The following is a 26,292-nucleotide window of genomic DNA, read 5'->3' as shown; positions in this document are numbered from 1 at the left end:
AGTGGGGCCAGCGAGTGTGCCCGTGTGCCAGAGCTGGAGACGACCAGGAGCCAGTGGTCCAGCAGGCACGGGGTGGCTGGCGTGGGTCAGAGCGCCCATCACTGACCCGTGAGAACTCGACTGCCCCTGCCAGCTCTGGCACTGACCCCTCCCAGTCGCCCTGCCCTGACACCCCTGGGGGCACCCCGCCCCATCGGTGGCCTGGTCCGGCCCCTCCCGCCCTTTGCTCCAGTTCCCGGGCTTGGCACCTATAGTGGGGGTGCTGCCCGCCTGCCAGGCTCCGGGGCCGGGCCCACGGGAGGGTGGGGCGGCTGGGAAGCTGGCACGCTGCCCCGGGGGAGCCTCTCTCGGCAGGCGCCCGGGTGCCGCGGGGGGGAGGGGGGAACAAAGGGCTCATTCTCCCCGTGCGCAGCCGGTGGCATCGCCGGGGCGTTGGCGGAAGCCCCCGGGGCCCGGGAGGGGGCAGGCCCAGGCGGGGCCGCCGAATCACGGGCTCCTGTTTCCCGCAGGGTGCTGGAGGAGGAAACCGGCGGAGCAGCTTCCCCACTCTCAGTTGCGCGTCTGGCGATGGCGATCAGAGGTCCTGCTGCCCTCTCCGCTGGGCTCTCCCTCCATTAGCCGCGCCGCTCCGCGCTGCGCCCTCGCTGGTGCCTCTCTCCTGGGTCGCGGGATCGGCCCCCCTTCCAGGCACGACCCCCTCCCCCCGGCCCCCCGGCCTTTCCCCCCAGCTCCGCCATCTCCGACCCGGGGCGCGCGTTCCCCCCGGCCCGGCTCCCTCTCTCCCTCCGGGGGCACCCGCTCCCTAGCCCCGGTCCGGCCCTCCCCGCGGCGCAGCACGGAGTCTCGGCGTCCCATGGCGCAACCCACGGCCTCGGCCCAGAAGCTGGTGCGGCCGATTCGCGCCGTGTGCCGCATCCTGCAGATCCCGGAGTCCGACCCCTCCAACCTGCGGCCCTAGAGCGCCCCCGCCGCCCCGGGGGAAAGAGAGCGCGAGCGCGCTGAGCAGAGAGCGGGAGAAAGAGTCCTCGCCCGCCGGCCAGGAGGCCCCGGAGCCGGCCCATGGGGAGAGGACGCCTGGTGTCGGCCCCCACGACCGCCGCCGCCCGCGCCGCGCCGGGCCCGTGAAGCCCAGGTAAGCGCAGAGACGGGCGCCAGACTCGCGCCTTCTGGGGACGCCCATAGCCCGGCATTTCCGAACGGAGCCGGCCACAAGCAGGGAGCGAGCTCTGCTTGCTCCTCTGGGCTGGGCCACACAACTCTGAAAGTTAGGATGCCCGACAGGGCTGGACCGTGTCGGAGCAGTGGCCTCAGAAAACCCAAGCGCCCTATATCACGGCTCCCCTTGGGTTCCCTCGCCTTTTTCCTGGGGCTTCCCCCAGTGGGCCATGCCGCCTTGCTGGGAGAGTGCAGCAGCTCCGGTGCCACCTGTCATCCTGGTCCTTTGCACGCACGTTCAATTTTCCCTCCTTTGCCTCTCTCTGGGGCCCAGCCTGCTTTCCCCGCCTCCTTCCCTCCCCCCGGCCAGGCTGCAGTTACCAGCGTCCACAGCCGCCCTCACACTGCGGGCTAGACAGGGGTATCTAGACCCATCTGGCCTGAGGCCTCTAACTCCCCTCTCCCAGATTGGCTCACTCCTTCCCTTGGGGCAGCGGTGGGGACCCCAGCCCCCAGCAGTTGTCCTGGGCTCTACCTCAGAAGCCAAGAAACTGTAAAGCACCGCTAAGAGGCTGCCCCTGTGTAGAGACAAATTCGGGCCAGCAGCCCTGTTCTTCCCGATGACTCCAGCCTGCCCTGCCTGCACTGCCCACCCAAACAAGCCCAGGTGGGGCTTGGGGTGGCCTGGCAGCACCCCAGGAACCAAAGATGCAGCGCAGGAAGAGGCTTCTGAAACTGTGCATCTCCCAACCATGTTTGACACAAGGGCACACCGAGGCCCAGAGGAGTGAACTGACTTGCCCGAGGTCACACAGCAGGGGACTGGATCAAGGCCAGGATCCAACCTTCTTGTCTCCCAGGGCAGCGCCTTCTACAGAGCTCATCTTTTGGGTTCTCACCCTCTGTCCTCCCCCATGGCTCATGACCGGTTCCAGACTCAACGAGGGCAGGACATGTCACCCTAAAAATGGTAGTCTCTGACGAGGGGCTCTGGCCCAGGTGGGCTGTCAGGTTCCAGGCACTTGGGAGAAAGGGTAACCTTCCCCTTCTGGGGCATCCCACCCAGGCAGGTCCTTCGAGTCTCACATGGGCAGGTAGCATGGAACCTAGCTGTAGGTTGCCACTTGCCTTACTGGTTTGGGGTGCCTTGGTGCTGCCAGGGCGGTGCCAGGAACTGGGGTGCTTGAAGCATGTTTCTAAGCAACTCATGCCTTCATGGTTCTGCTCCAGGGACCCCCTCTGGGAGAGCCCCATGAGGGCAGGAGAGTGATGGAGGGTCCGCCCAGCTTCCTGAAGGACAGCCCAGCCTGGGAGAAGACAGCCCCTGAGAACGGGATCACAGGACGGGAGCTAGACACCCCACCGCGAGATGGCCTGCGCCCTGCGGCAATGTGCCTGGGAGAGCCCGCTCCCTTCTGGAGGGGTGTCCTGAGCACCCCAGGCTCCTGGCTGCCCCCTGGCTTCCCTCAGGGCCCCAAGGACACGCTCCCACTGGTGGAGGGTGAAGGTCCCCGGAATGGAGAGAGGAAGGCTGGCTGGCCAAGCAGCAAGGACGGGCTGCGCTGGAAGGAGGCGATGCTTACCCGTCCACTGGCATTCTGTGGGTCATCGTGCCCACCTCGCTACAGCCCCCTGGTTCCTGAGCATAATGGTGGCCATCCCAAGAGTGAACCTGTGGCCTTCCGGCCCTTGCACTGCCCCTTCCTTCTGGAGACCAAGATCCTGGAGCGAGCTCCTTTCTGGATGCCCACCTGCTTGCCACCCTACCTAGTGTCCAGCCTGCCCCCAGAGCATCCATGTGACTGGCCCTTGGCCCCACACCCCTGGGTGTACTCCGGAGGCCAGCCCAAAGTGCCCTCCACCTTCAGCTTAGGCAGCAAGGTGAGTGTTGGAGCAGAAAGGGTACCTGGGGCTCAGGCCACACATGGGGGCTCAGCAGGCCCCGGGGGCAACACTGGCGGGGTCAAACCACTCTGTCAATCCATTCTGATGAAAAGATAAGGTGGTACCCAGGTGGGGGAGGAGGCTATCAGCTCAGACAGAGTCAACAACAAGCAATTCCTTTTCTGGGCATAGCCTTCTCATTAGGTGATGTTTACCCATCCGCTGGCATTCTTCCCACCTCGCTACAGCCCCCTGATTCCTGAGCATAAGGGTGGCCGTCCCAAGAGTGACCCTGTGGCCTTTGGGCCATTTCAGGAATTGACTCACCCACTGTCCACCCAGAAGGAGACCCGGGAACTGGGGCCTCAGAATGTGTGGTCTTGTTCTGGGAGGAGGGGCAGACAAGGCCCTCTGGGATGTGCTGGTGGTCCTATGGCCTGTACCTATGGCACCTCTCCCCCACGTGGCCTCCAGGGTCATCTTGGGGATGAGATGTCAAATATTTTGAATCCAGTGTGGTACAGGGCATCACACCATCTGAATAGATCCTGAAAGCCCTTTGACTGTGCGTGGCATTAACCCTTTAGTTGCTGGATTATGGGGAGACCTGAGAAGTCCTGGGGAAGGATCTGGGATATCCAAGACTATGAGGCTGTGGAGTAGGCGTTTAGAGATCCAGTGCCTATTAACCAGTACATTCTTCTGTATTTTCACAACTCTTAAAGCCACACAGGCACACACCTGTTCTTGTCCTTAATCCCTTCTCCTCTCTTTAGGGCTTTTACCACAAGGATCCAAGCATACTCAGGCTGGCAAAGGACCCATTGGCAACTGTGGAACCTGGGTTGCTGGGCTCAGCCCCTGGTGGACATCTCCAGAGAACTGGGGAAGTGGAACACCCTTCTCTCCACCAGAGGGATGGAGAGACAGGAGTTGGCAGGCATCCGAACCTTTGCCCCCTTCTCCTGGGACATCCAGACACTGTGCCCCGGACCCCGTGGCCCACTTGTTCCCCAGGCTTGGTTCATACTCTTGGCAATGTCTGGGCTGTCCCCGGAGGTGGGAGCCTTGGGTACCAGCTGGGGCCATCAGCCACAACAAGGTGCCCGTCTCCTGGACCTACTACCACCCAGGCAGGCTATTGCTCATCTCACCCACCAGCTAGAGATGACCCTTGTGGGCAGTGCCAGGAAGACCTGGAGGGGGCCACCAGTGAGCCCAGTGAATCCAGCGAGGAAGCCTGCAAGACTCCCGGTCCCAGGGCCTGCCCGCCCAGCCATCACACCAAGCTGAAGAAGACGTGGCTCACTCGACACTCTGAGCAGTTTGGGTGCCCAGACAGCTGCCCTGGGGAGCAGGAGAGCCCGGCAGCCCAGCTGCGAGCCCACAAGAGGTCAAGCAGCCCCGAGGTCCAGGGAACAGCGAGCAGCCCAGCTGCCAAGCGCCCAACCGGTCCTTTCCCGGGCAGTGTGGGGCAGGGGGCCAGAGGCCGGCAGGAAGTGCTGGACTCATTATTTGGGAACAAGGCGGAGACAGAACAGTGTGGTGACCACAGAGGTAAGGGGACCGAGGTGGGGTAGAAGCGGGGACTGCTGGGGGCCCTACTTGGGAGGGCGCCACCGGAACAGGGGCTTTCCAGGGAGGTGGGGTCAGTAGTCCTTTATGAGTGGGTTACACCCAGCTGCCCCATTGTCCACCTCGATGGGATAGCTCACTGGGAGTCCCTTAGCATCTACAGGCCAGAGCCTTCCAGCAAGTGGTTCCTATTTTCATGTGCCTCCTCCCAAGTCATGGCATACTAGTGAGAATATAATGACAGGGTTCAGCGCGTGGGGTCAAAGGACCTGGGTCCTGACTTGACTGATCGGTGCTGTGTGACCTTGGGCTAGTTACTTCACCTCTCTGGACCTCAGTTTCTTCATCTATAAAATGGGGATAAAGACAGCACCTACCTCGTAAAGACTGCTGCAGGGATGAAACCATATCATTCACATGAAGGACACTAAGTAAGCACCCCATGAACAGGCATCTCTGTGATTATCTGGGCCACAAACCCAATTGGAGAATTGCCTCTCCTGAAGGACCCCTTGTCCTGCCCCAGGAACAAATGACCACTCTCTAGGCCAGCTGGATCATGGAAAGTCAGCGTGAACATTGCTGGTGTTAGGACTTGGGCACGTCTCAGACCCCTATGTTACGCAGTGCCCTTCACAGAGGCTGGCACTGCTGACCCAGCCTCGGTTCTTCGGGACCACCTCAGTTTCTCGGCCTCCTGGAAGCTGGGCCTGGATCAGGACTCTTTCGCTGGCCTTGCACCCCTGCGCCTGGCATGGGTCTGTCTGCACTCTCCCAGACCTCTGCCTGCGGTGGGAAGCTCTTGGCCCCTCCACCGCCTTCTTGGGTTACTGCACCTGTGGCCTGTGTTGAAACTCTGCGGCCTTCTCACCTTCCAGCGCCCTCCGTCCACGTTGGGATTGCCTCTTCACGCTGTCACACAGCCAGTGGCATCACTGAGCCTGAGGCAGAGCCATCCCAAGTCTACACCGACTGTATCTGGAGCCCCAGCTACCCTAGTATCGTAGAGCCCACCTCGTGGCCCATCAGTCCATGTCAGGGCTCAGCTCTTTTGAAGTTTTTGGAGGCCTGCTTCCATTGCTCCAAATCAGGTCTCATAGGCCTGGGCCTAGGAGCTGCGCTGGCCCCACATGGGGGTGGGCTGGGTGCTAAGGCAGGACCTGGGGCTCACCAAAGCCCAGGAGGCCCAGATGCCCGACCTGCTGCAATGTCTCCTCAGGAACCCGGGACGACGGGGCCAGCCTGCAGGCCCCGGGGCTCCAGGAAACACCTCGCGTGGCTCCTGTGGCAGGCATCACTCAGTGCCAAGGCTGTGCCCAGGCAGCTGGCGAGACAGGAGGGCCAGCCCGCTACTCCCAGCCACTGTCCAGGTGAGCCTGTTGCCCCTGGCTGCCCCCAGCACCCTCCCAGTGGAGGCTCCCTGCTCACCTGCCTCCACCCTGTCTCCAGATTGCCACTGGGAGAGGAGCAGCCACAGGAGGAAGACTTGGCAGCCAGCTCCGAGGAGGGAGGAGGGTCTGGCCTGGAGGCTGGGCTTAGCGTGGGCCTCGCCAAGCACCTGCTCAGTGCACTGGGAGACCGCCTGTGCCGTGTTCTGAGGAGGGAGCGGGAGGCCCTGGCCTGGGCGCACCAGGAAGGTGAGTGTGCCTATGGGGCATTCACTCTGCGAGGGCCTGATCCTGCAGTCAGTGCTTTTTCGTGGGGCCTCCTTCCCTGCCAGTACTGCCTGCCCATCCTGCCCCCAGCTCAGCTCGGGAGCTCCTGCCTTGCTGTGCCCATATTTCCAGCTCAGGCTCTGAGTCAACTTGTATTCTGAAGTTTCTGGCCTGGGTGGAGGATGTTGGGAAGGTGTAAAACCTGGTCTGGCCCAACCCTTCTAGAGCTTTGGGCTTGCTAGGGAAAAAAGATTGAATGCCAAGTGTCTGTAAGAGCTCCAGGAGGTGGCGGGGGAGCTCCCTGTGGCTTTGCATGGAGGGAAGGCTTCCGGGGTGGCCAGCTGTCAGGCCCTGGGAGGCTGGTAGGACTGGGGCCAAGGTTAGAGGTGAGCAGAGTGCGAGGTGTTCAGCTAGTGCCTCTGGCTCCAGCCTCTCCCTCCTGTTTGTTGTTGTTCAGTCACCAAATCATGTCTGACTCTTTGCGACCCCATGAACCGCAGCACGCTAGGCTTCCCTGTCCTTCACCATCTCCCGAGTTCGCTCAAACTCATGTCCATTGAGTCAGTGATGCCATCCAACCAGCTCATCCTCTGTTGCCCCTTCTCCTGCCCTCAATCTTTCCCAGCATCAGGGTCTTTTCCAGGCTCCCTTCCATGGGATCCTGGGAAACACACACCCTCGGCCTTGTCACTCCCTGGATGAGGCCACAGGTGGTTCCCTCTTTTTTTAATTTTGTACTGGGGTATAGCCAAGTAACAATGTTGTGATAGTTTCCGGTGGACAGCAGAGGGACTCAGCCATACATATACATGTATCCACTCTCCCTCAAACTTCCCCCCCAACCAGGCAGCGGTGGCTCCCTCCTACCCAGAAAGTCCAGCCCCTTCCCCTCTCACAGCCAGCTCCTGTCCACCCTACCACTCCCTCTGCCTGGATTCCCAGCACACCGCATCACTGTCTGCGCAGCTCACTCGAGCTTGTCTGCTCCCTCGGGCCTTGGCACCCTCAGTTCCCTCGTCTGGAATGCCCTTCTCCTCCCTTCCTACCTGGTGAATGAAAACTTACTCATCACTCGGGGCCCGTTTGGGCAGCTGTCCCCACCCTCATCCTTCCGTCCCACTCATAATCTAGCAGCCACCCCGTGATGCCATGATCACTGCTGTGTTTGTGGGCTCATCTCTCGCCTTGTGATGTGAGTACTGGGAGGCCAAGCACCAGGTTCTGACCAGCTTTGAACTACCGGCACCCAGTCCGAGATGGGACAAGTGTGTCTAATGGGTGTATGAATGTCTGCTCACCAGCGATCTCCCACCTGCCAGCAAGTGCTTAATTTGAAACTCTGGGTGAGAGAGGGAGTAAGGTTTCCTCTTCTGAGATATAGAGGAGTCCCTGAGGAAATGGGCTTCCCAGGTGGCACTAGTGGTAAAGAACCTGCCTGCCAGTGCTGGAGATGGAGTAGAAGCAGGTTCAATCCCTGGGTTGGGAAGATCCCCTGGAGGAGGGCATGGCAACCCACTCCAGTATCCTTGCCAACCCACTCCAGAATCCCATGGACAGAGGAGCCTGGTGGGCTACAGTCCATGAGGTTGCAAAGAGTCGAACATGACTGAGTGACTTAGCACACATGCCCCTGAGAAGACCCCACTGCTCTGGAGGATGAGGGGATGAAAGGTTGTGTAGGGTGGATCTGGAAGCCCTGGGACAGGCGTTGAAGGGGCACACTGACTGAGCTGTCCTGAGCTGTCCAAGCTGTCCTTGGTTGCAGATGGTGGTGCGGTAGAGGGGCTGTTGAGTAATCCAGGGTGACTGCAAGAGGCCTGTCTCCCTTTGGGGGTAGCCCCTCAGTGGACACTGCCCCTGTCTGTGCATCCCTCCCACATGAGGTCCTCAAAGAGGCCACTGGCTTGAGGCCCCTCTGACCCTGTTCTCTCCTGTGGTTAGCAGGCCAGGCACCAGTCGGGACTGAGGACGACCCAAGCCTTCCACGCTGCTGCAGCCACTGCCACCATGGACTGTTCAATACCCACTGGCGATGCCCTCGCTGCAGCCACCGGCTGTGTGTGGCCTGTGGTCGCATGGCAGGTGCTGGGAGGACCAGGGAGAAAGCAGGTAGGAAAGGAGCCGGGGGCCTTGGAAGGGCTGCTTTAGAGTTCATGGTCAGGGACTTCCCTGGTGGTCCAGTGGTTAAGACTCTGTGCATCCACTACAGGAAGCACGGGTTCAATCCCCAGTCAGGGAACTAAAATCCTACATGCTTCAAGGCATGGGCCAAAAAAAAAGAGTTCAGGGCCATTTCTTGGTTGAGTCTCCCCAAGAGTCTTCCTCCCCAGCCTGCTCAATGCTCCTTGGACCAGACAGTTTCCTCTCCAGATCAGAGGGCCATGCCTGTGTTCTAGCCCACCCTTGAAAGAAGTCACATGCCTACTCTCTGCCCCTCACTTTGCTCAGCTTGTACCTTTTTAAACCTTACAACACTGTGAGGTGGGTATTATTGCCTCCATGTTCCAGATAGTAAGAAAAACTCACGTTAAGTGACTTGCCCAAGGTCACACAACAAGTAAGTGTTAGATCCAGGATTTAAAGTCAGGTCTTCTGATTCCAAGTCCTGCTATGTTCATGGTTCTCAGCTTTCTCTCCCTTGGCTCAACTCGGCCACCTCAACACTTGAAGTTTCCCAGTGTTCCAACAGACATGGCCAAAAAGAGTTCCAGGGTCAGAAACCTTTCGGAACACCGTATTCTACATGATCATCTTGCAATGCACTCAGCATATTAAAGGCTCTGTGTTCTGCAAGCAGAGGATCTTGTGTCACTATGGAACCCAAGTTTCCCAGAAGGCCCATGTTTTATAGATTGTCAAGGTCCCTGATTGAAATATCACGCCCTTGCCCTTCTTCCCTGACCTTAACCTGGGATTACCTTGATTTCCTGACCCACAGCTTCTGCCTTCCCACCCCAACAGGCTCTCAGGGACAGTCCACGGAGAAGTGTGGCCAGGAAGTTGGGCACAGTGCCAGTTCCCTGATGCTCACCCAGTTTGTCTCCAGTCAGGGTGAGCTCTCTTGGAGGGGTGGGGTGGACAGAGGGCAGGTCCAGGGGGAGACCAGCTTCCTGTGTGGATGTCCCTCAGCCCTATCCTATGTCCTCCTGGTGAGTGAGGCCAAGCAGTGTGGGAGTGGCCCCCTGTCTGCCATCACTGGCAAGTTCCATCTCCCCTCTACCCCTTACAGCTTTGGCAGAATTAAGCGCTGCAATGCACCAGGTCTGGGTCAAGTTTGACATCCGGGGGCACTGCCCCTGCCAAGCTGATGCCCGACTGTGGACCGCTGGGGATGGGGGCCCGCAGGTAAGAAAGCAGGACATGGGACAGGGCGCTAGCCTGTGGGGCCCAGGATAAGGCAGTGTGTCTTCAAATCCCTGACCTCGGCAGGGTTTGGTCCTTTGGTGGGAATGAAGAGGGACGTGGAAGCTGGGTGAAGTTGGGACACTTGTCTTCTTCCCCTGGGGACCAAGATCCCTGGAGTGAGCTCGAGTATCTGCCCCCACCCAGGCCCCAGAAGTCCTCACTCTCTGCCTGCCCGGAGCTCCCGCCTTCTTTGTGTGTGTTCTTTCTGTAACTGCTAGAGTTTCTTCTCTCCGCTCCTGGGAGCACGCGCCTGCAGGCAGAGTGTCCGCCCAGCCTCTCAGCGTGCGCATGCGTTTTCTCTTGTTTCCGTTGTGTCTGACTCTTTGCGAGTCCATGGACTGTAGCCCGCCAGGCTCCTCTGTCCATGGGATTCTCCAGGCAAGATTACTGGAGTGGGTTGCCACCCTTCTCCAGGGGATCTTCCCGACCCAGGGATCAAACCCATGTCTTTTATGTCTCCTGCATTGACAGATGCGTTCTTTATCACTAGAGCCACCTGGGAAGTCCTCTTCTTAGTATTCCCTGCACCTAATACAGAGCAGGTGCTCAATATGCATTTCAGTTGTTTTTTCTTTTTTAACGAAGTTCATGTACTTACTATAAAAGTCATATATTCAATAAATAGTTTAGAGAACGGTTTTTGTCTGTCAGATACTCTATACATTCCAGCTGTGGAAAATGTGAAAGATATAGATAACACAGCAATGGCTTATAATGTCACCATTGTCGTTTTGACATATTTCTTTCCAATCACTTGTCTCCATGTATATTCCAGCCTCTCTTACATAGACTTTGGATCTGGCTGCATGCATGAGTCCATGGGCAACTTTTCTCCACCTAATGATCTATCATATGACATTCTGCTCCTTGTAAACACCATTTTAGGACTTACAGGGGTCCACTGTGAATACTTGGGGGTTGAATTGGATTGAGCTGCATTTGCCGTATTTACATTTCTGATTGGATTGCGGGGGGCGGGTGGTGACTGGGTTTAACAGAAGGAGCCAATGGAGAAAACTCCCCCAACTCCACAACCTTCCTGCAACGGGGAAACCAACAGGACCAAGGACATTAAAGAGGGTGAGCAGCCCCCTGTCCCTCACTCAGACTGTGTCGGGGAAGCTGAGTCAGGTTGGAATCCCCAGGAGAGATTGGAATTGCTTTAGCCATCCCCACCCCCATCACCATTTCTGTCCTCAAGTCATCCTAAAGAAAGTGGTGTGTGTGCGTGTGTGTGTGTGTGAAGTCACTTCAGTCGTGTCTGACTCTTTGAGACCCCATGGACTGTAGCCCACCAGGCTCCTCTGTCCATGGGATTCTCCAGGCAAGAATACTGGAGTGGGTTGCCATGCCCTCCTCCATCTAAAGAAAATCAATCTCAGTAGAATCTAGGACAAGACTTCTAGCTCTTCTCCGTCCAAGCCCCTGATCTGAGTCCCTCGTTTGGAGAGGTCCTAGAGACCCTGCCAGGAAAGCTGGTGGGAGGCGAGTACATCTAGGGCAGAGTTGAAATGGGCAAGGCCAGCAAAGGCTGAGCAGGCACAGCCAGGAGATGAGGGAAGCACGTTGTAGGCAATGGAACCTCTACAGAAAGGTGAAGCCCCTCACCCCTCTCCTCCTTCACAGAGACCCCAGACTCCACAGAGACCCCGGCAGAAGACCGTGCCAGCCGAGGGCCCCTGCCTTGTCCCTCTCTGTGTGAACTGCTTGCCTCCACCGCTGTCAAACTCTGCCTGGGGCATGAACGGATACACATGGCCTTTGCCCCTGTCACTCCGGCCCTGCCCAGCGTGAGCAAGGGCATGAAGGGAAGGGCTGGGGGCCCGGGACCCAAGCTGGGCTGGCCTCCCCTGTAGGCTCAAGTGGGTCCTGAGTACTCCCTCCCCTCTGTACCTCCCTCCCCGCAGGATGACCGCATCACCAACATCCTGGACAGCATCATCGCGCAGGTTGTGGAGCGGAAGATCCAGGAGAAAGCCCTGGGGCCGGGGCTGCGGGCTGGGCCAGGGCTGCGGGCCGGGCCAGGCCTGCGCAAGGGCCTGGGCCTGCCCCTCTCCCCCGTTCGGCCCCGGCTGCCTCCCCCTGGAGCTCTGCTGTGGCTGCAGGAGCCCAGGCCTCAGCGAGGCTTCCACCTCTTCCAGGAGCACTGGAGGCAGGGCCAGGTGAGGCTCCCAGCTCTCATGGCCTTGCCTGAGAGGCCTGAGGGAGGCTGCCTCCCTCTCTTTGGCCCCGTGATCCTCAGTGCTCTGTGCTTGCCTTGAGGGGTTACCCTAGTCTTGGGGGCTGTGACGGGGTCCCTGGTGTCTGGGTTGTCTGTTGGGCATGACCACCCCCCTCCCAATACACACAGGGCCTTTGATCTTGAGGCCAAGGCAGACCTGGTCAGTCACTCAGAGGGAACAAGGCTGGTCCCCATGCCGTTCTGGTGCCCGAAAACATGCTACAGTCTGGCCCCGTTGGGTACCCCCTCCATTCTCCCCATGTTCCCCTTTCTTTCCCCACTGCAGCCTGTGCTGGTGTCAGGAATTCAGAGGACACTTCAGGGCCACCTGTGGGGGTCAGAAGCTCTCGGGGCACTTGGAGGCCAGGTGCAGGCACTGACCCCCCTTGGGCCTCCCCAGCCCACCAGCCTGGGCAGCGCAACATTCTGGGAGGGATTCTCCCAGCCTGAGAGTGAGTATCCCAGAAAAGAGGAGGAGGAGGGAGCCTGAGCCTGGGGTGTGGCAGTGGGCAAGGCCGTGGAGTCTCAAAGTGGACCTGGGGGCAGCTAGAAGCAGAGCCCCCTGCAGAAACTAGATTCTGTCACCACCATGGGAGCAGGGCCCTCTGGGCCAATGAGGTTTCTCCCTGGGCCAATAGCTATTCTGTCTTCCCACTAGGTCGCCCGAAGTCAGATGAGGGCTCGGTGTTCCTACTGCATAGAGCTCTGGGGGACGAGGACACCAGCAGGTATATGGTGCCAAGGGCTGCCCGGGCCTCCCTGCATCTCCTGTTTGGGGGGGTTACCCTAGTCTCAGGAGCTGTGATGGGGTCCCTGGTGCCTGAGTTGAGTCTGTTGGGCATGACATTACCCTCCCCCCTGCCCCCCCCCCCACACACAGGGTAGAGAACCTGGCTGCCAGCCTGCCCCTCCCAGAGTACTGTGCCCACCATGGGAAACTCAATCTGGCTTCCTACCTCCCTCCGGGCCCTGTCCTGCGTCCACTGGAGCCCCAGCTGTGGGCAGCCTATGGTGAGTGTCCACTCTACTCCTGCCCAGTCCCTACCCCTCTACCTATCATCCCCAAGAACCCATGAGTCTGTGCCAAGGTCCTGGGGCCCATTCCCAACTAGCCTTTCTCCACTTCCACATAGGTGTGAGCCCACATCGTGGGCACCTGGGGACCAAGAACCTCTGTGTGGAGGTGACCGACCTGGTCAGTGTCCTGGTACATGCTGAAGCCCCCCTGCCCACCTGGCGCCGGACACAGAAAGGTGCGTCCTCAACTGGAATCAGGGGTGGGCACGAGCTTCTGAGGCGAAGCGGTGTCTCTGCTGGCCCCGGGGTCCTCCTGAGCTGTCTTTCTTTCCCAGATTTCCTCTCAGGCCTGGACGGGGAGGGGCTGTGGTCCCCAGGCAGCCAGGTCAGCACCGTGTGGCATGTGTTCCGGGCACAGGACGCCCAGCGCATCCGCCGCTTTCTCCAGATGGTGAGGAGGGAGCCGGGGACCCTCCCCTTCCCCTCCCAGCCCCAGGAGCTCTCGCTCTGTGTGTGTGCCCCGTGTGCTCGCTCCCTCGCCTCAGGTGAGCTGGACTCGACAAGTGCAGAGAAGGCAGACGGGGCCCTTGGGAGAGGTGTGTGTTGGGGTGCACAGAGAGTGAGGGGTTGAGGCAGGACCTAGTGATGAAATGAGGAAAGAGCTGCCACAAGCTGGGCCCTGGGTCTATCATCTTCATTAATTGTCACAGATACCACATTCGATAGGGCTTCCCTGGTGGCTCAGGATGATAAAGAGTCTGCCTGCAATGCAGGAAACCCAGGGTTCAATCCCTGGGTCAGGAAGATTCCCTGGAGAAGGGAATGGCAACCCACTCCACTATTCTTGCCTGGAGAATTACCTGGACAGAGGAGCCTGGCAGGCTACAATCCATGGGATTGCAAAGAGTCAGACAGGATTGAGCGACTAACCCACACACTTTATGAAGAGGTGCCCTTTGGGGTGCTAGCAAGGAATGGCTGAGGGGGGGCAGCCGTAGTAGGCAGAGGGAGAGATGGGACCTAGAGAAGGGGCAGGGAAGGAGAAGAGGAGTGGTTGTGCAGGAGGTGGCAGAGGCCCTGTGGTTCCAAAGTCCAGCGGAGCCCTGATTGTCCTAGGGAAGGGACGCCCACCAAGGGTCACCCCTGCTCAGGCACACACGCACACACAGACACGCAAGTGTCAGCGCAGCTGTCCATCACCACCCCCCTACCTACACTCGAAGAAGGGTGGGTGGACTCACATGAGCTGGAACACACAGAGCGGAGCAGACCACAGTACGCCTTCACACACACATGGCCTTGTCTGGGCTGGATGTGGCCGGATGTGGGCAGTCCTGCATGGCCAAACCCAGTGATTCATGGGGAGGGTCGGAGGGGCATAGCCTCACTGAGAGGCCTGGGTGACACTGCTCAGGTTCCAGGTCGGACTTCCTTGGCACCTGCCTGGGATTACCCTATAGTCCAGCCTTCGGTCCAGCCTGACTCATCAGCCTGGTCTTGGAGGCCTGAACCCTGAGCCCAGAGATAATGGCTGAGGTCCTAACTGAAGGGCTTGGAAGGAGCTGGTGGGCACCTGGAGCACAAGGCTGGGTTCCCCTGGCCCCTGGCCTCCATGAGCCCCCGTCTGCACAAGAAGCTCCCTGCTCTGGTTGGAGAGGGGAGGGGAGGTGAAGGCCCCCCAGAGCTTTGCCTGCTTCAGAGGCCTCAGCCTAGACAGTCTAGGTTCATCCACTGAGAGTCAGAACTTGAGTCTGGATCTGAGATCCTAGGAGAATCTGACGAAAGCTTCAAATTGTCTCCTTAGGGACATATGGCTACCTACTCACCCACAATTTAGCATGCAGTTCAGGATGTCCCGGGACTCCACCAAGTTAAGAGCTCCTGGCATAGATGGTTTATGAGTTGCGATTCTGCAGGATGTCTTCCTGGGTTTTGGAGAAAGGAGTACCTTTGGAGGAGGGAGCAGAGAGCCCAGGGCCAGAGACACAGAGGCTATTCAAGCCATCTAGCCCCAGGAAAAGCGGAGATTTGGACCGTCTGCCTCTTAATCCTTCCTTCTGATCTTCTTCCAGCCAGATTGCCGGCCTAAGCGGCCCCAGCCCCCATTAGCTGGGTCCTGTCCCACCCACCCCTACATCCTCCCCTACCTGCCCTTCAAGACTCTACAGCTCCTACCTGTGTCTCTGGCCTTTGGGAAGCCCACGCCCCATCTTCCTGCAGCCCTACCCTAGTCTCTCCCCTACTCCACTTGCTCATCCCTCCTTCTCTTCTTTGAGGTGTGCCCCACTGGGGCAGGAAACTTGGAGCCTGGTACCCCTGGCAGGTGCTACCTGGACGCAGGGCTGCGGCGGCGCCTGCGGGAGGAGTGGGGTGTGAGCTGCTGGACCCTGCTACAGGCCCCCGGAGAAGCCGTGCTGGTCCCCGCGGGGGCTCCCCACCAGGTGCTTCCCCAGCGCGTGCCAGTGGGGGCTCTGCAGAGAGCTCAGAGTATCAGAAGCAGTCCCCAGGCTGTTACACCCTCTGTTCCTCCTGCGGAGCTAGGCAGAACAGGAAGTCACGCCTCCACTGTAGGGAAGAGGAGAATCCTGTGGTCTTGAAGTCATCAAGCTTACTGGGCATCAAGCTTACCGGGCATCAAGCTTGTCCCTCGATGTCTGCTCTGCCTGCGCCATCTCTGGCATCCCATTGGCTGCTTTTGGCCACATCCTTTGTGGTGCCCCTTGCTGGATCCAGGGCGTCCACTCTCTGAGAGCCGGTTGGGTGGGGCTCATTAACGAGGAGTAGAGCTCAGGGATCAGAGGGGCAGGATACATCGCCCTGAGTCTCCGTTGACCGCCCCCCTCACCTGTCTCCTCCCCGGCACAGGTGCAGTGCCTGGTAAGCACAGTGAGCGTCACTCAGCACTTCCTGTCCCCTGAGACCTCTGCCCTCTCTGCTCAGCTCTGCCACCAGGGGCCCAGCCTGCCCACTGCCCACCGCCTGCTTTATGCTCAGGTGAGTGGGACACTGGCCAGGAGCCTGGGTGTGCTGCTCGATTTCCCCATCAAGCAGAGCTGGGTCCAGGGAGGGCCTTCTTGGCAGGGAGAGCCCCGGGGCATGACTGTAAACTCCTTGTCCTCTCTCTTTCTCCTAGATGGACTGGGCTGTGTTCCAAGCAGTGAAGGTGGCTGTGGGAACATTGCAAGAGGCTAAATAGGGGTGGGAGGTCCCAGGTGTCTGTGGTGGAGGTCAGGGGCAGGCACGGCTTCAGCAGAGAAAGGCACTGGGGAACTTGGGGACTTTGGGTCAATTCCGCACTCTGGACACAAGCAGGCACCAGGTTCCCTGCCCCTGACCTGAGCCCTGATGCCAACAACCACAGTGCCACTGAAGCTTACACCTGCCCTTTGCATACTGGCACCTGCTTTGCCCCTGAGCCCTTCTCCAAGGTACCAGACCCAGACTAGGGGGTGATTGTCTCCTTCTAACCCCTGCCCCCCAACCCAGCAGACAAACAGCCCTTCACTGGGGGACCTCAGGCATCATTCTGGCTTAAGCGACACCTTCTGTTGCTGCTTCACCTCCTGCTGTCTCCTGTGCCTGAGCTCTGCTCATACCACCCACACCTTCCTGGGCTCCCAGAGGCCCTTTGCCCTGCAGGTGTGCTAGACAAGGGGGTCACTGACATCCCGCCTTCCTGCCACAGAGCTGTGAAGTGTGGGGAGGGGACGGCCTCAGGTCACCATCTAGGCTTGGCCGGAGGGGGCGATATGGGCAAGGCCCCATCCTTGCTCCCTCCTCTACCTCCTTCCTTCTGGATTTCCATTAAAGGCTGTTGTTTTGTGAATGCTGCCTTGTGGTTGGCCCTGCTCCTGCAGGCCACGTGGATGGGGAGGGAGGGGGACACCTGGAACTGGAGCAGGGTGGGAGGGGGCTGAAGCAGTGGTGACAGAGACCTCAGACACCCCTGCCTGCTCCTCTTAGGGTGCGGGGGCACTGTGTCCCTCCCTCCCACAGAGGAGCAAAGGGGGGCTGACCTTGAGGATGCTCCTGACAGCAGGCAAGGAGGAGGTCTCGGTCACAGCAGCATGGCATCTCCCTGTGTGACACTAGAGACCCAGAATCCCTAACTCTCCTTGCAAACTTAAGGCCACCCCATCTCTCCTGTCTGAACTGGAGCTCTGGGAGTCTGGGCCCAGAAAGCCCCTGACCAGCCTTTTGCCGTTGGTGCCCATGGCCAGCCCCATGCCCACTGGCTGGTGCTGGAGACAGTTGACAGCCCCTCCCCACCCCCAGGGCCCTCTGGTGTGGCTCCAGCTCTCCCCCCACCTCCCCCCCCCGCCCACCGGCCTCGTATTTCTCACCCCCAACACGCTCTGACTCTTGTTACAATTGTTCCTGTGGTGGTTCTGGGAATGTTATTTTTTTTTTTTATGAAATAAAAATTTTTTATTATAAATTTAATATACTTTCAGAACTTTTAGAAAATAAGAAAAAGAAACCTGTATACTATTTACCTCCACTCACCTTCAATCCAACCACTCTTATGTTGGTGTATTTCCTTTAGTTTTTTTTCTCCAGGGATCTGTTTTACACATGGTTGAATTGGGGGTGTTTTGCATTAGGTTTCTTTCTTTAACACTGATCATCATCATTTTCTGGGCTCTAACCTTTATTTTAAGAAAGTGTTAGTCGCCCAGTCGTGTCCGACTCTTTGCGACCCTATGGACTGTAGCCCACAGGCTCCTCTGTCCATAGGATTCTCCAAGCAAGAATACTGGAGTGAGTTGCCATTCCCTTCTCCAGCAGATCTGTCTGACCCAGGGATCAAACCCCAGTCTCCTGCATTGCTTCCAGATTCTTTACCATCTGAGCCACCAGGGAAGCCAATTTATTTTAAATGGTCACTTATATTGTCTTAGGCTTGGCAGTGATTTACATAAACATCGCCCATTTAAAAAAAAATTAGATTTCTTCTTTGTATGCAAAGCTAGGCTATTTTCATTTTTTTCCTGGGATAGGAAAAGAAGAGAAAATTAAGGAACTACTGCCTTTGATGTGTCAGTGTTTTAACTGATCTCATTGAGACCCTTTATCATAACTTTGGGGTCGATATTATTTAATTCTATTTTACAGAAGAGGAAACAGGCAGGCCAGGGTTAAGTCACACCCAAGGTCACACAGCATCACCCAAGGTCATACAGCAATTTTATTGGCAGCATTGGGACTGGAGCCAAGTTTCCTGACTCGAGCTACCTTATTTATATTACAGTCTTCAGACTTAATGGCCTTTGCAGATGGCCTTGCTGCTGTCTCCTCTGTCCTCTTCCTTCCAGTACAGACAGGCACTTCACAGCCGCTCGTGTTCCAAGTGGCACAGAGTGAGCTGTCCTTACCTATATCTCACCTTGCAATGCCGTGTCCTAATGTCACCCCAGAACCCCCTACACAGGGGGCCCTTCCTGTGGGAAGACGGGGAAGGCCTCGTGACAGGGCCTCTCCCCCCTCCAGACCTCTCTGCCACCTCCCTTTTCGTGGCGGGTTGTAGCAGCCTTGAGGGCATATTGGGTCGGGCTCCTAGCGAACAGAAGGTGGACCAAATGTTCCAGGACTCACCTGGGAATGAAGCCAGTCCAGGTGGGGACTGACCCTGAAACAACTTGGGGCCCTTGGTGGCCCTCTTCCTCAAGGAGGCTCAGTGGGCCACCCTCAGTCCAGCCCTGTCCTTTGGGCCTTTGTTTCTCCCAGCATCCTGTGGTCTGCCTGCTCTAGTCCTGCTCACTGGCCCAGATCTCATAACCTCAGAGCTGGAAGTGACGTCAGAATGTACATATCCAACTCTGCCTTTCTCTTTTGTCTTATCAAATACATTTTTTAGGCTTTTTTTTTTTTAGGGGGGGGGCGCTGTATTCTGTGGCTTGTGGGATCTTAGATCCCCAACAAAGACTGAAGCCAAGCCCTAGGCAGTGAAGGTGATAAGTCTCTTCTTTTTTTTTCCTTTTAGACTTTTAATTTTGAAATGATTTGAGGTTTCCAGTTGAGTCACAGAGATACTACAGAAAGTTCCCAGTTAGCCTTCATCTAGCTTCCTCTCATGGTAACATCTTAAATAACCATGGTGGTGGTGGTACTAAATTGCTTCAGTCGTGTCCACCTCTTTGCAACCCTATGAATGGTAGCCTGCCAGGCTCCTCTCTCTAGGCATAATACTGGAGTGGGTTGCCATGTCCTCCTCCAGGGATTCTTCCCAACCCAGGGATCGAACCCTTGTCTCTTAACATCTCCTACATTGGCAGGTGGGTTCTTTACCACTAGCACCACCTGGGAAGCCCATGTACCCAGGGTACAGTGATCAAAATATAAGAAATTGATACTGATACAACTCTATTAACTAAGCAACAGACTTTATTGGGCTTTCACCAATTTTCTGTTTGAGGATCCACCCATCTTCCTTACAGGTGGCCTGGAGGGTAGATGTGGCTCCCTCAAGGTCACTCAGGAAGCTAGTGGCAAGGCACAGGTTGAAGTTGGGCCTCCTCGTCCCAGTGCCTTTGCCTGCTGCCCTCCTCACTCTTCCTGCTTTGTCCAGGGCCAGGGCTGCTGCTCCTTAAAAGAACTAACTTTACAGACACCCTTACCCCACCTTGCTTTCCCCGCCCAACTCTGAGGTTGCCTACACTGTCTTTCTGCACACGTGCTCACATGCACATGCGTGTCCACAGGCCCTGAAATGGCTGGCCCAAGCCTGGCTCCTGTGGGCACTGGAAGCACTGCACCGCAGGGCCAACCAGTTCAGCCACTTCTGTCCACTGGGCTGCATGCAGCCACCCACACAAGCCAGTGCTCTAGCCTCTGTGGGAATGGAGGACGCAGAGCACACTTGATGGAGCCCTACCTTGGTTTCAGGTTCTAGAGGCTTCTATCTCAGCCCCTCTCCCTCCCTCAGCTTTTCCAGCTCTGCCTTGGGGCCTCTCCTATCTCCATCTGGTGTGTGCCCTCTGACACCTGGAGACAGTCACTTTCTGTTGTCCTTCTCAGCATCTCTGAAGGCCTGGTAAAGAACCCTCCTGCCAATGCAGGAGACATAAGAGAGGCGGGTTCTATCCCTGGGTCAGGAAAATACCCTGCTGGAGGACATGGCAACACACTCCAGTATTCTTATCTGGAGAATCTCATGGACAGAGGAGCCTGGCGGGTTACAGTCCATGGAGTCGCAAAAAGAGTCGGACATGACTGACATGGCTTAGCATGGCACAGCACAACCCCCTCTAGGACCTTCCACCCATGGGGCCCTTCACTGTTTATAGCTGGTTTTCAAGTTTCTCTCATGTGCTTCCCATCACAGGGGTGATTAGGTCCACTCAACTGGCGAGGAACGCTTTGCCCAGTGATAATGGGGAGAGTGGAGCCGCGGTTTGCCACAGCCTTTGCTCTTCCAGGCAGTTAGGCTGTCTGGTGTTTATCTTAGGCCGCCTCTGAGGCTTTCAGAGCCCTGCCCAGACATGATCTCACTCTCTCTCAAATCATCCCTGGGAGGCAGAAGGGAGTCTGGGATGAATGCTGTCCCCATTTCACAGACGTGAAAATAAAGGTCTAAACACACACACACATACATGCATGTGTGCCCGGCAAATATGTGGAAAAGTTGCTTTGCAGTCCTGGGAGCCTGATTTCAGCCCTGTGAATTCAGTTGTTTGGAACGTTCGAGGTCTTGGATGGGGTGGGGGTGGCAGCGTTCACAAGTGCCTCACAAGATTGCAGCTCCCCCAGGGATAACCCATAGCTTAATCCAGTGCCCTGCCTCCAGGGACCTTGCAGTCAGTTTAGTATTTGAGAAGGGCCTAAGGAGGCTTATCTGGTGTGGCTGGAATTCCCTAGACTAAGGTCTAGTTCATGGTGGCCCTGTAGGCACATTTCATAAAAGTGAGCCTTTGTTTGGTAGCCACAAATGCTGTGGCCAGGAGAGCTCAGCCTGGAGCGTTGCTGGGTTGCTTAGTGGTGGTGACCCACACTGGACAGTCCACAGAGTTCCTCTCATGATGGCTCACCTTCCCGGCAGTCCTGGGAAGGAAGAGCTGTTAGCAGCTTATTGTAGAAAACAACAGAGACATCACTTTGCCAACAAAGGTCCATACAGTCAAATCTATGGTTTTTCCAGTAGTCCTGTATGGATGTGAGAGTTAGACCATAAAAAAAGCTGAATGCCAAAGAACTGATGCTTTCAAATTGTGGTATTGGAGGACTTCTGAAAAGCCCTTGGACAGCAAGGAGATCAAACCAGTCAATCCTAAAGGAAATCAACACTGAACATTTATTGGAAGGACTGATGCTGAAGCTGAAACTCCAATACTTTGGCCACCTGATGTGAAGAGACAACTCACTGGAAAAGACCCTGATTCTAGGAAAGATTGAGGGCAGGAGGAGGAGACGACAGGATGAGATGGTTGGATGGCATCACCAACTCAACGGACATGAGTTTGAGCAAACTCTGGGAGATGGTAAAGGACAGGGAAGCCTGGCGTGCTGTAGTCCGTGTCTCACAAAGAGTCGAACATGACTTAGCAACTGAATGACAACAAGAAAGATAAGGAAACAGGCCCACAAAACGGACCCACAAACAAGTCCCTGGCACTATTAGGGCACAGAATCAACCAGGGAGCAATGGCTGGGCATCCAACTCCAAGTCCAATGCTTAGCTCCACCAAGCTACTGTCTCCACAAAAAGAGACATAACCAAAGCCAGGAGGAGGGAAAAAGGAGCCCTCACTGGGACTGAGGAGCTCAGACTTGTCTGGTTTCAGCTTTTGCCTTCCTGTCCTGAGAAGAGGTTAAAGGAGGAAAGGTCAGGCTGGGGGAGAAGGAGCTCCTGAAATCAACCCACACCCTACTCTCAACAGCCCAGAACCCCACCAACGTGGTGGTGGCGGGGGTAGGGGGCGGTAACAACAAAGTTGAAGGAGCAGTACCCATCCCCTGAAGGGGAGAGGGACCTGACTCTGCTTAGGACATGCAGCGGACTGGGGACCGAGACAAGGTTGATGACGGCTAGGCGCACTGATCTCTGCCCCAAGTTCTGCCTCTATGGCCAGGCACACCTTGACCATCCCAGCTCTGCAACCTCCCTCCTCTGAGCGCCTGCAGCATCTCATGCCCGAACCAGTTTTTTGAACCAGTCTTGTAACTCGCCTTATAAGTCAGCTGGCTTTCCATTATTTGTCTACGTCCACCTTTCCAACTAGATCAGAATCTCCTCCAAGGCAGGAGCTCTTGTCCTCCCTGCCACGTGACAGCCAGTACTTTCTCAGTAGAGAAATAAGGTTATTTGGGAAGTGTCATTTAGGGCAATGCCGTGGTTTGTTTACAAGTGCTGGACACTGGGTCCACGCCGCGGGCCCGGTGACGTCTTCGGGTTTGTGATGTCACCGTCGCTGGCTGCTGCGCCACTCCGCAGCCTGCGGGCAGGTGACGTCACCGTCGGAACCCGTGCAGACAACTGCGCGCTGGAGGAATTAGCTATGCGGGCGGCCTGAGATGCCGGGAAAGGGGAGGAACCGATGCAACGGCAGACGCGGTGGGGCGTCCGCACCGCCAGGGCTGGGCGCCTAGCCCCCTTATGGACTGGCTCCGCCCCCACCGTGACCTTTGCGCGCCAGCCAATCCGAGCCGGCCGCTGTGACGCGCAGCCTATCAGCGTCCACAACACGCCGGGCTCTTCCGTGTTCGCGAGTGCACCCGACCCGAGTCCTCAGGGGGAGGGGGCGAGGCCGACGGGCCCCACTGTCACCCACGTACATCCCACCCGGCCCGGCAGATCTGCGGTTCCCGGCCCGCCGCTTCTCGGAAGACCTTATGGCTTCGGAAGGCCTGAGAGGGGCGCTGACGGCCGTGCTGGGGGGCCGGGGGCTGCTCGTGCAGAACTATGATTCGGGGCCGGCTGGGGAGCCGCCGGCGCCGGTGCGGCTGCGGAGGAATGTCTGCTACGTGGTGCTGGCCGTGTTTCTCAACGAGCAGGTGAGCGTCCGCCCGTCGGGCCCACCGCCCAGGTCTCGGGCTCGCAGCCAGCCCCGGTAGGGAACAGAGGACGTACCGGCAACAGCCACAGCCTCCTGGTGTGTGGCTCTTCCCAGTTTTGCAAAGCACTTTCGCACTTAACATCTGAGTCTTGCGCAGCGCAGCCCTGCGATCCTCCCAACGTACATGGGAGGAAACTGAGGTTCACGAACCTGTTTAACCCCACCAGGCCTCAGTTTCTTGAGGGGAGGCTGTCTTACTCTTCTTCCATTCTCCCCGGAAGCTAGCGCGGTGCCCGCCACAGAGTGGGCTTAAAAACCAGTCCAGTGCTTCAGAGGCCTCCCCTGGGCCCCATGGGCAGTAAGTGCACAACTTTTGCTTACACCCAGGCCTCTGACCCCCTGTTTGTTGCTCTGATTGGTGTTGATCCCTGTACATGGTGCGGTAACATCAGCTAGAAGGGGTCAGAGCCATAGGTAGGAGTTGTTTGGGGTGTGTTTCAAAGCCTAGACAGGCCACAAGGAGTTTATAAACCATGAGGGGAGGTGAGAGATATATTGTGACTTGTGCAGACGCGAATCAGTGTAACCCTCCCTGGAGGCCTAATCTCCAGCCCCTGAAGCAGCTCCCAGGATTCTTAACCCTTTTCTAAAATGGAAACTTGAATGCAGAGAAAGATGAACTGCAGAGACCGCTGCAGTCCCCAAACCCAGGGCCAGTCCCCTGGAGAATTCAGCAATTTTAGGGTGGCCCCTGGGATGTGGGTATTGAGCAATTATATCTGAGATTGGAGCTGAACCCAGAGCAAGTGAAGGCTGCTGGCTCTGCTGCCCGCCTGGAGCTCCCATCCCAGCTATGGTGGGCGAGGACCCTTTCTCTCCTCCTCAGGATGAGGTGCTACTGGTCCAGGAGGCCAAGAAGGAGTGCCGTGGGTCGTGGTACCTTCCTGCGGGGCGGATGGAGCCTGGGGAGACCATTGTGGAGGCGCTGCAGCGGGAGGTGAAGGAGGAGGCTGGGCTGCAGTGTGAGCCTCTGACGTTGCTGTCTGTGGAGGAGCGGGGCCCCTCCTGGATCCGCTTCGCATTCCTCACCCGCCCCACAGGTATGGCCCAGCAGGTGGCAGCGTGGGCTGAGGGCAGTAGACACCGGTCCCCCGGCTTGTACTCAGGTGAGATGAGCCCCTTGTCTGGCTAGTATAACCCTGGCATCTCCAGATTCCAGACTGAACACTTGATCCTGGGCCTCCCCGCTGGGTCACAGCTGGAACCCTGGGTAGCCCTTTATTCTACCAGGCCCAGCACTTCATTCAACATAGACCTTTTCTCCCTCCCTGTCCCCTGGAGAAGGAAATGGCAACCCACTCCAGTATTCTTGTTTGGGAAATCCCATGGACAGAGGAGCCTGGTGGGCTACAGTCTGTGGAGTTGCAGAGTTGGACACAACTGAGCACATCCCCTGCATCTCCCCCAGGTGGAATTCTCAAGACTTCCAAGGAAGCAGATGCAGAGTCCCTACAGGCTGGCTGGTACCCACGAACCTCACTGCCTACCCCACTGCGGGCCCAGGACATTCTTCATCTGGTCGACCTCGCTGCCCAGTATCGCCAGCGAGCCAGGCACCCTCTCCTCCTTCCCCAAGAGCTTCCCTGCAGTCTGGTCTGCCAGCGGCTCGTGGCCACTTTCACCAACGTCCAGACAGTGTGGGTGTTGGTGGGCACAGTGGGGACGCCTCACTTGCCTGTCACAGCCTGTGGCTTCACTCCCATGGAGCAGAGGGGCGGCATCAAGATGGCCGTCCTGCGGCTGCTACAGGAGTGTCTGAGCCTGCACCACTTGGCAGTAGAGACCCAGGGGTTGCTTGGACTGCAACATCTGGGCAAAGACCTAACGGATGGTATCTGCATGAATGTGCTGGTCACCGTGGCTTTTCGGAATCCAGGCCTCCAAAATGAGCCCCCAAAGGTTCGGGGTGAGAACTTTTTTTGGTGGAAGGTGGTGGAGGAAGACCTGCAAAACCAGCTTTTACAGAGGCTTCGGGACTCGTCTGTCGTCCCAATCAACAGATAGGAGGAGGCCGTCAGTGGGCTGGAGTGGGGAATTCCTGCTTCCGGAGGAAGTTTTTGCTTTGGAGCGGGGCAGGGGCGTGGCAGTCAGAGATCTTGCATGGGGACCTGGGCAGTTCTCCTGGTTCCCAGGGGAACTGCCCTCTCTTGTCACCACGGAGCAGGTCCCTGCACAGCACCCAAAGGGACAGTGCCTTCAACTGAACAAGGAGTCCAGAGCTTGGGGACCCAGTTGCCCTGAAGTTCTGATGAGGGCAGGACTCCCTAAGGGGACGTGAGGACCTTCGGGACCTGAGGTGGCATCTCCTCATTTTCTGTGCCTTTGCCAGATGCTAGGCACTTAGAACATGGAATGGATGTGGGGGAGGTCATTCCAAGGGAGTGGGTCCCTGGCTGAGTAAATAGGTGTTACTAACTTTGCATTCCCACCTATGTTTCTGTGGGTCAGACTTGAGCTGGAAGGGGGAGCTGCTATCAAGAGAAGCTCCTCCGCTCATCCCATGTAAACCACACAGGCCTTCCCAGACACCAGGTGACCGGCTGGCAGACTTCCTTTGTCCACCACAGCTTGGCTCAGGCCTGCCAGGTGGGATGTGGGCACATCCCCTCCAGAGTCTGAGCAGTGAGACACCCAGAAACTTCAGGTGGGCGAGGAGCTGTGAGAGCTGCCCGTCTCTTTTCTCCTTGAGCTTCTCTGAGGGATCAGAGTCACTCCGCCCCCAGGCTCATTCCTGCCTCTGCCCTGGTACAACTCCAGCCCAAAGCCAGACCAAAACCCTCTCTTCATTCCCCTTAGCTCAGCTGAATCATGGTAGGAATTTTTTTTTTTTTTTAAAGAACTTTACTGAAGTTTAAGGGAAAACCAAAGGAAATGAAGGAATATGTACTGACTGCTATACACGCATCACTGGATGTACAGTTTTGGTTCTGAGCAGGGAAAATACTCGGCTGGGTTTCCCTTCTGAAGTAACTCCACTCTGACGCCCAAGGACCAAGACAACCTCAGAAGCCCCCTGCCCTGCCTCACTGGGCTGCCATCTTGTTTTTCTGACCTCTAGAGCTGTGCTAGGAACCCTTGTTCCCTCCAAAGACTGTCTTCCAAATGAAGGAATCAAACCCTTTTATCCTGGATCCCTTCTCTTAGTGTCTGAGGGACCCACCGGTCTGTAAGCACACTGGACAGTGACTTTTACTTCCATTATTTAGCCTATTATTAATAGTAGTTTTCAACCCTTCCCTGGTGGCTCAGACAGTAAAGAATCCACTTGCAATGCAGGAAACCTGGATTCGATCCCTGGGTCGGGAAGATCTCTTAGAGAAGGGAATGG

General features: G+C 57.3%; 3 protein-coding genes across 6 annotated transcripts; all 3 read left to right on the top strand.

Moving 5' to 3' along the window:
* The first annotated feature begins 853 nt into the window (after positions 1 to 853).
* Positions 854 to 958, top strand: HRURF (HR upstream open reading frame). The gene has a single exon (XM_070794877.1). It carries the CDS (start codon positions 854 to 856, stop codon positions 956 to 958), a length of 105 nt encoding a protein of 34 aa, XP_070650978.1.
* A 1,466-nt stretch (positions 959 to 2,424) lies between these two features.
* On the top strand, positions 2,425 to 16,738 carry HR (HR lysine demethylase and nuclear receptor corepressor). Of its 3 annotated transcripts, none has more exons than XR_011568125.1 (18): positions 2,425 to 3,036; positions 3,816 to 4,596; positions 5,834 to 5,984; positions 6,064 to 6,251; positions 8,211 to 8,378; positions 9,231 to 9,320; positions 9,499 to 9,614; positions 10,673 to 10,754; positions 11,301 to 11,464; positions 11,582 to 11,836; positions 12,182 to 12,347; positions 12,554 to 12,623; positions 12,776 to 12,906; positions 13,029 to 13,148; positions 13,248 to 13,457; positions 15,189 to 15,353; positions 15,778 to 15,906; positions 16,046 to 16,738. XR_011568125.1 is itself a non-coding variant. In XM_019966293.2 (18 exons), the coding sequence occupies exons 1-18, from the start codon at positions 2,425 to 2,427 to the stop codon at positions 16,106 to 16,108; spliced, it is 3,564 nt and encodes a 1,187-aa protein (XP_019821852.2). In that variant the 3' UTR covers positions 16,109 to 16,738. The 3 variants fall into 3 exon arrangements, 2 of the variants coding, with proteins under 2 accessions (XP_019821852.2, XP_070650966.1); XM_019966293.2 differs by having other exon boundaries at positions 8,214 to 8,378; positions 13,248 to 13,363; XM_070794865.1 differs by having other exon boundaries at positions 13,248 to 13,363.
* Positions 16,739 to 22,396: 5,658 nt separating this feature from the next.
* On the top strand, positions 22,397 to 25,379 carry NUDT18 (nudix hydrolase 18). 2 transcript variants are annotated; one of them, XM_070794872.1, is made up of 3 exons: positions 22,397 to 22,902; positions 23,791 to 24,070; positions 24,373 to 25,379. In XM_070794872.1, the coding sequence occupies exons 1-3, from the start codon at positions 22,741 to 22,743 to the stop codon at positions 24,966 to 24,968; spliced, it is 1,038 nt and encodes a 345-aa protein (XP_070650973.1). In that variant the 5' UTR covers positions 22,397 to 22,740; the 3' UTR covers positions 24,969 to 25,379. The 2 variants fall into 2 exon arrangements, with proteins under 2 accessions (XP_070650973.1, XP_070650974.1); XM_070794873.1 differs by having other exon boundaries at positions 22,406 to 22,902; positions 23,791 to 24,004.
* Positions 25,380 to 26,292: the final 913 nt, after the last annotated feature.

Source organism: Bos indicus, chromosome 8 (genome assembly GCF_029378745.1).
Source record: "Bos indicus isolate NIAB-ARS_2022 breed Sahiwal x Tharparkar chromosome 8, NIAB-ARS_B.indTharparkar_mat_pri_1.0, whole genome shotgun sequence".
Taxonomy (NCBI): domain Eukaryota; kingdom Metazoa; phylum Chordata; class Mammalia; order Artiodactyla; family Bovidae; genus Bos; species Bos indicus.
The sequence above is the reverse complement of the archived record's forward strand: the minus strand, read 5'-3'. Positions and strand labels throughout refer to the sequence as shown.

Excerpts from the sequence above, each read along its gene's own strand:
- HRURF (XM_070794877.1), top strand. The coding sequence starts at position 854 with ATGGCGCAACCCACGGCCTCGGCCCAGAAGCTGGTGCGGCCGATTCGC.
- HR (XM_070794865.1), top strand. The coding sequence starts at position 2,425 with ATGGAGGGTCCGCCCAGCTTCCTGAAGGACAGCCCAGCCTGGGAGAAG. Across the intron at positions 9,615-10,672 it reads CTGGGGATGGGGGCCCGCAG|AAGGAGCCAATGGAGAAAAC; the intron begins GTAAGAAAGCAG and ends TGGGTTTAACAG. Across the intron at positions 12,348-12,553 it reads GGGATTCTCCCAGCCTGAGA|GTCGCCCGAAGTCAGATGAG; the intron begins GTGAGTATCCCA and ends TCTTCCCACTAG.
- NUDT18 (XM_070794872.1), top strand. The coding sequence starts at position 22,741 with ATGGCTTCGGAAGGCCTGAGAGGGGCGCTGACGGCCGTGCTGGGGGGC. Across the intron at positions 22,903-23,790 it reads CCGTGTTTCTCAACGAGCAG|GATGAGGTGCTACTGGTCCA; the intron begins GTGAGCGTCCGC and ends TCTCCTCCTCAG. Across the intron at positions 24,071-24,372 it reads GTCCCCCGGCTTGTACTCAG|GTGGAATTCTCAAGACTTCC; the intron begins GTGAGATGAGCC and ends CATCTCCCCCAG.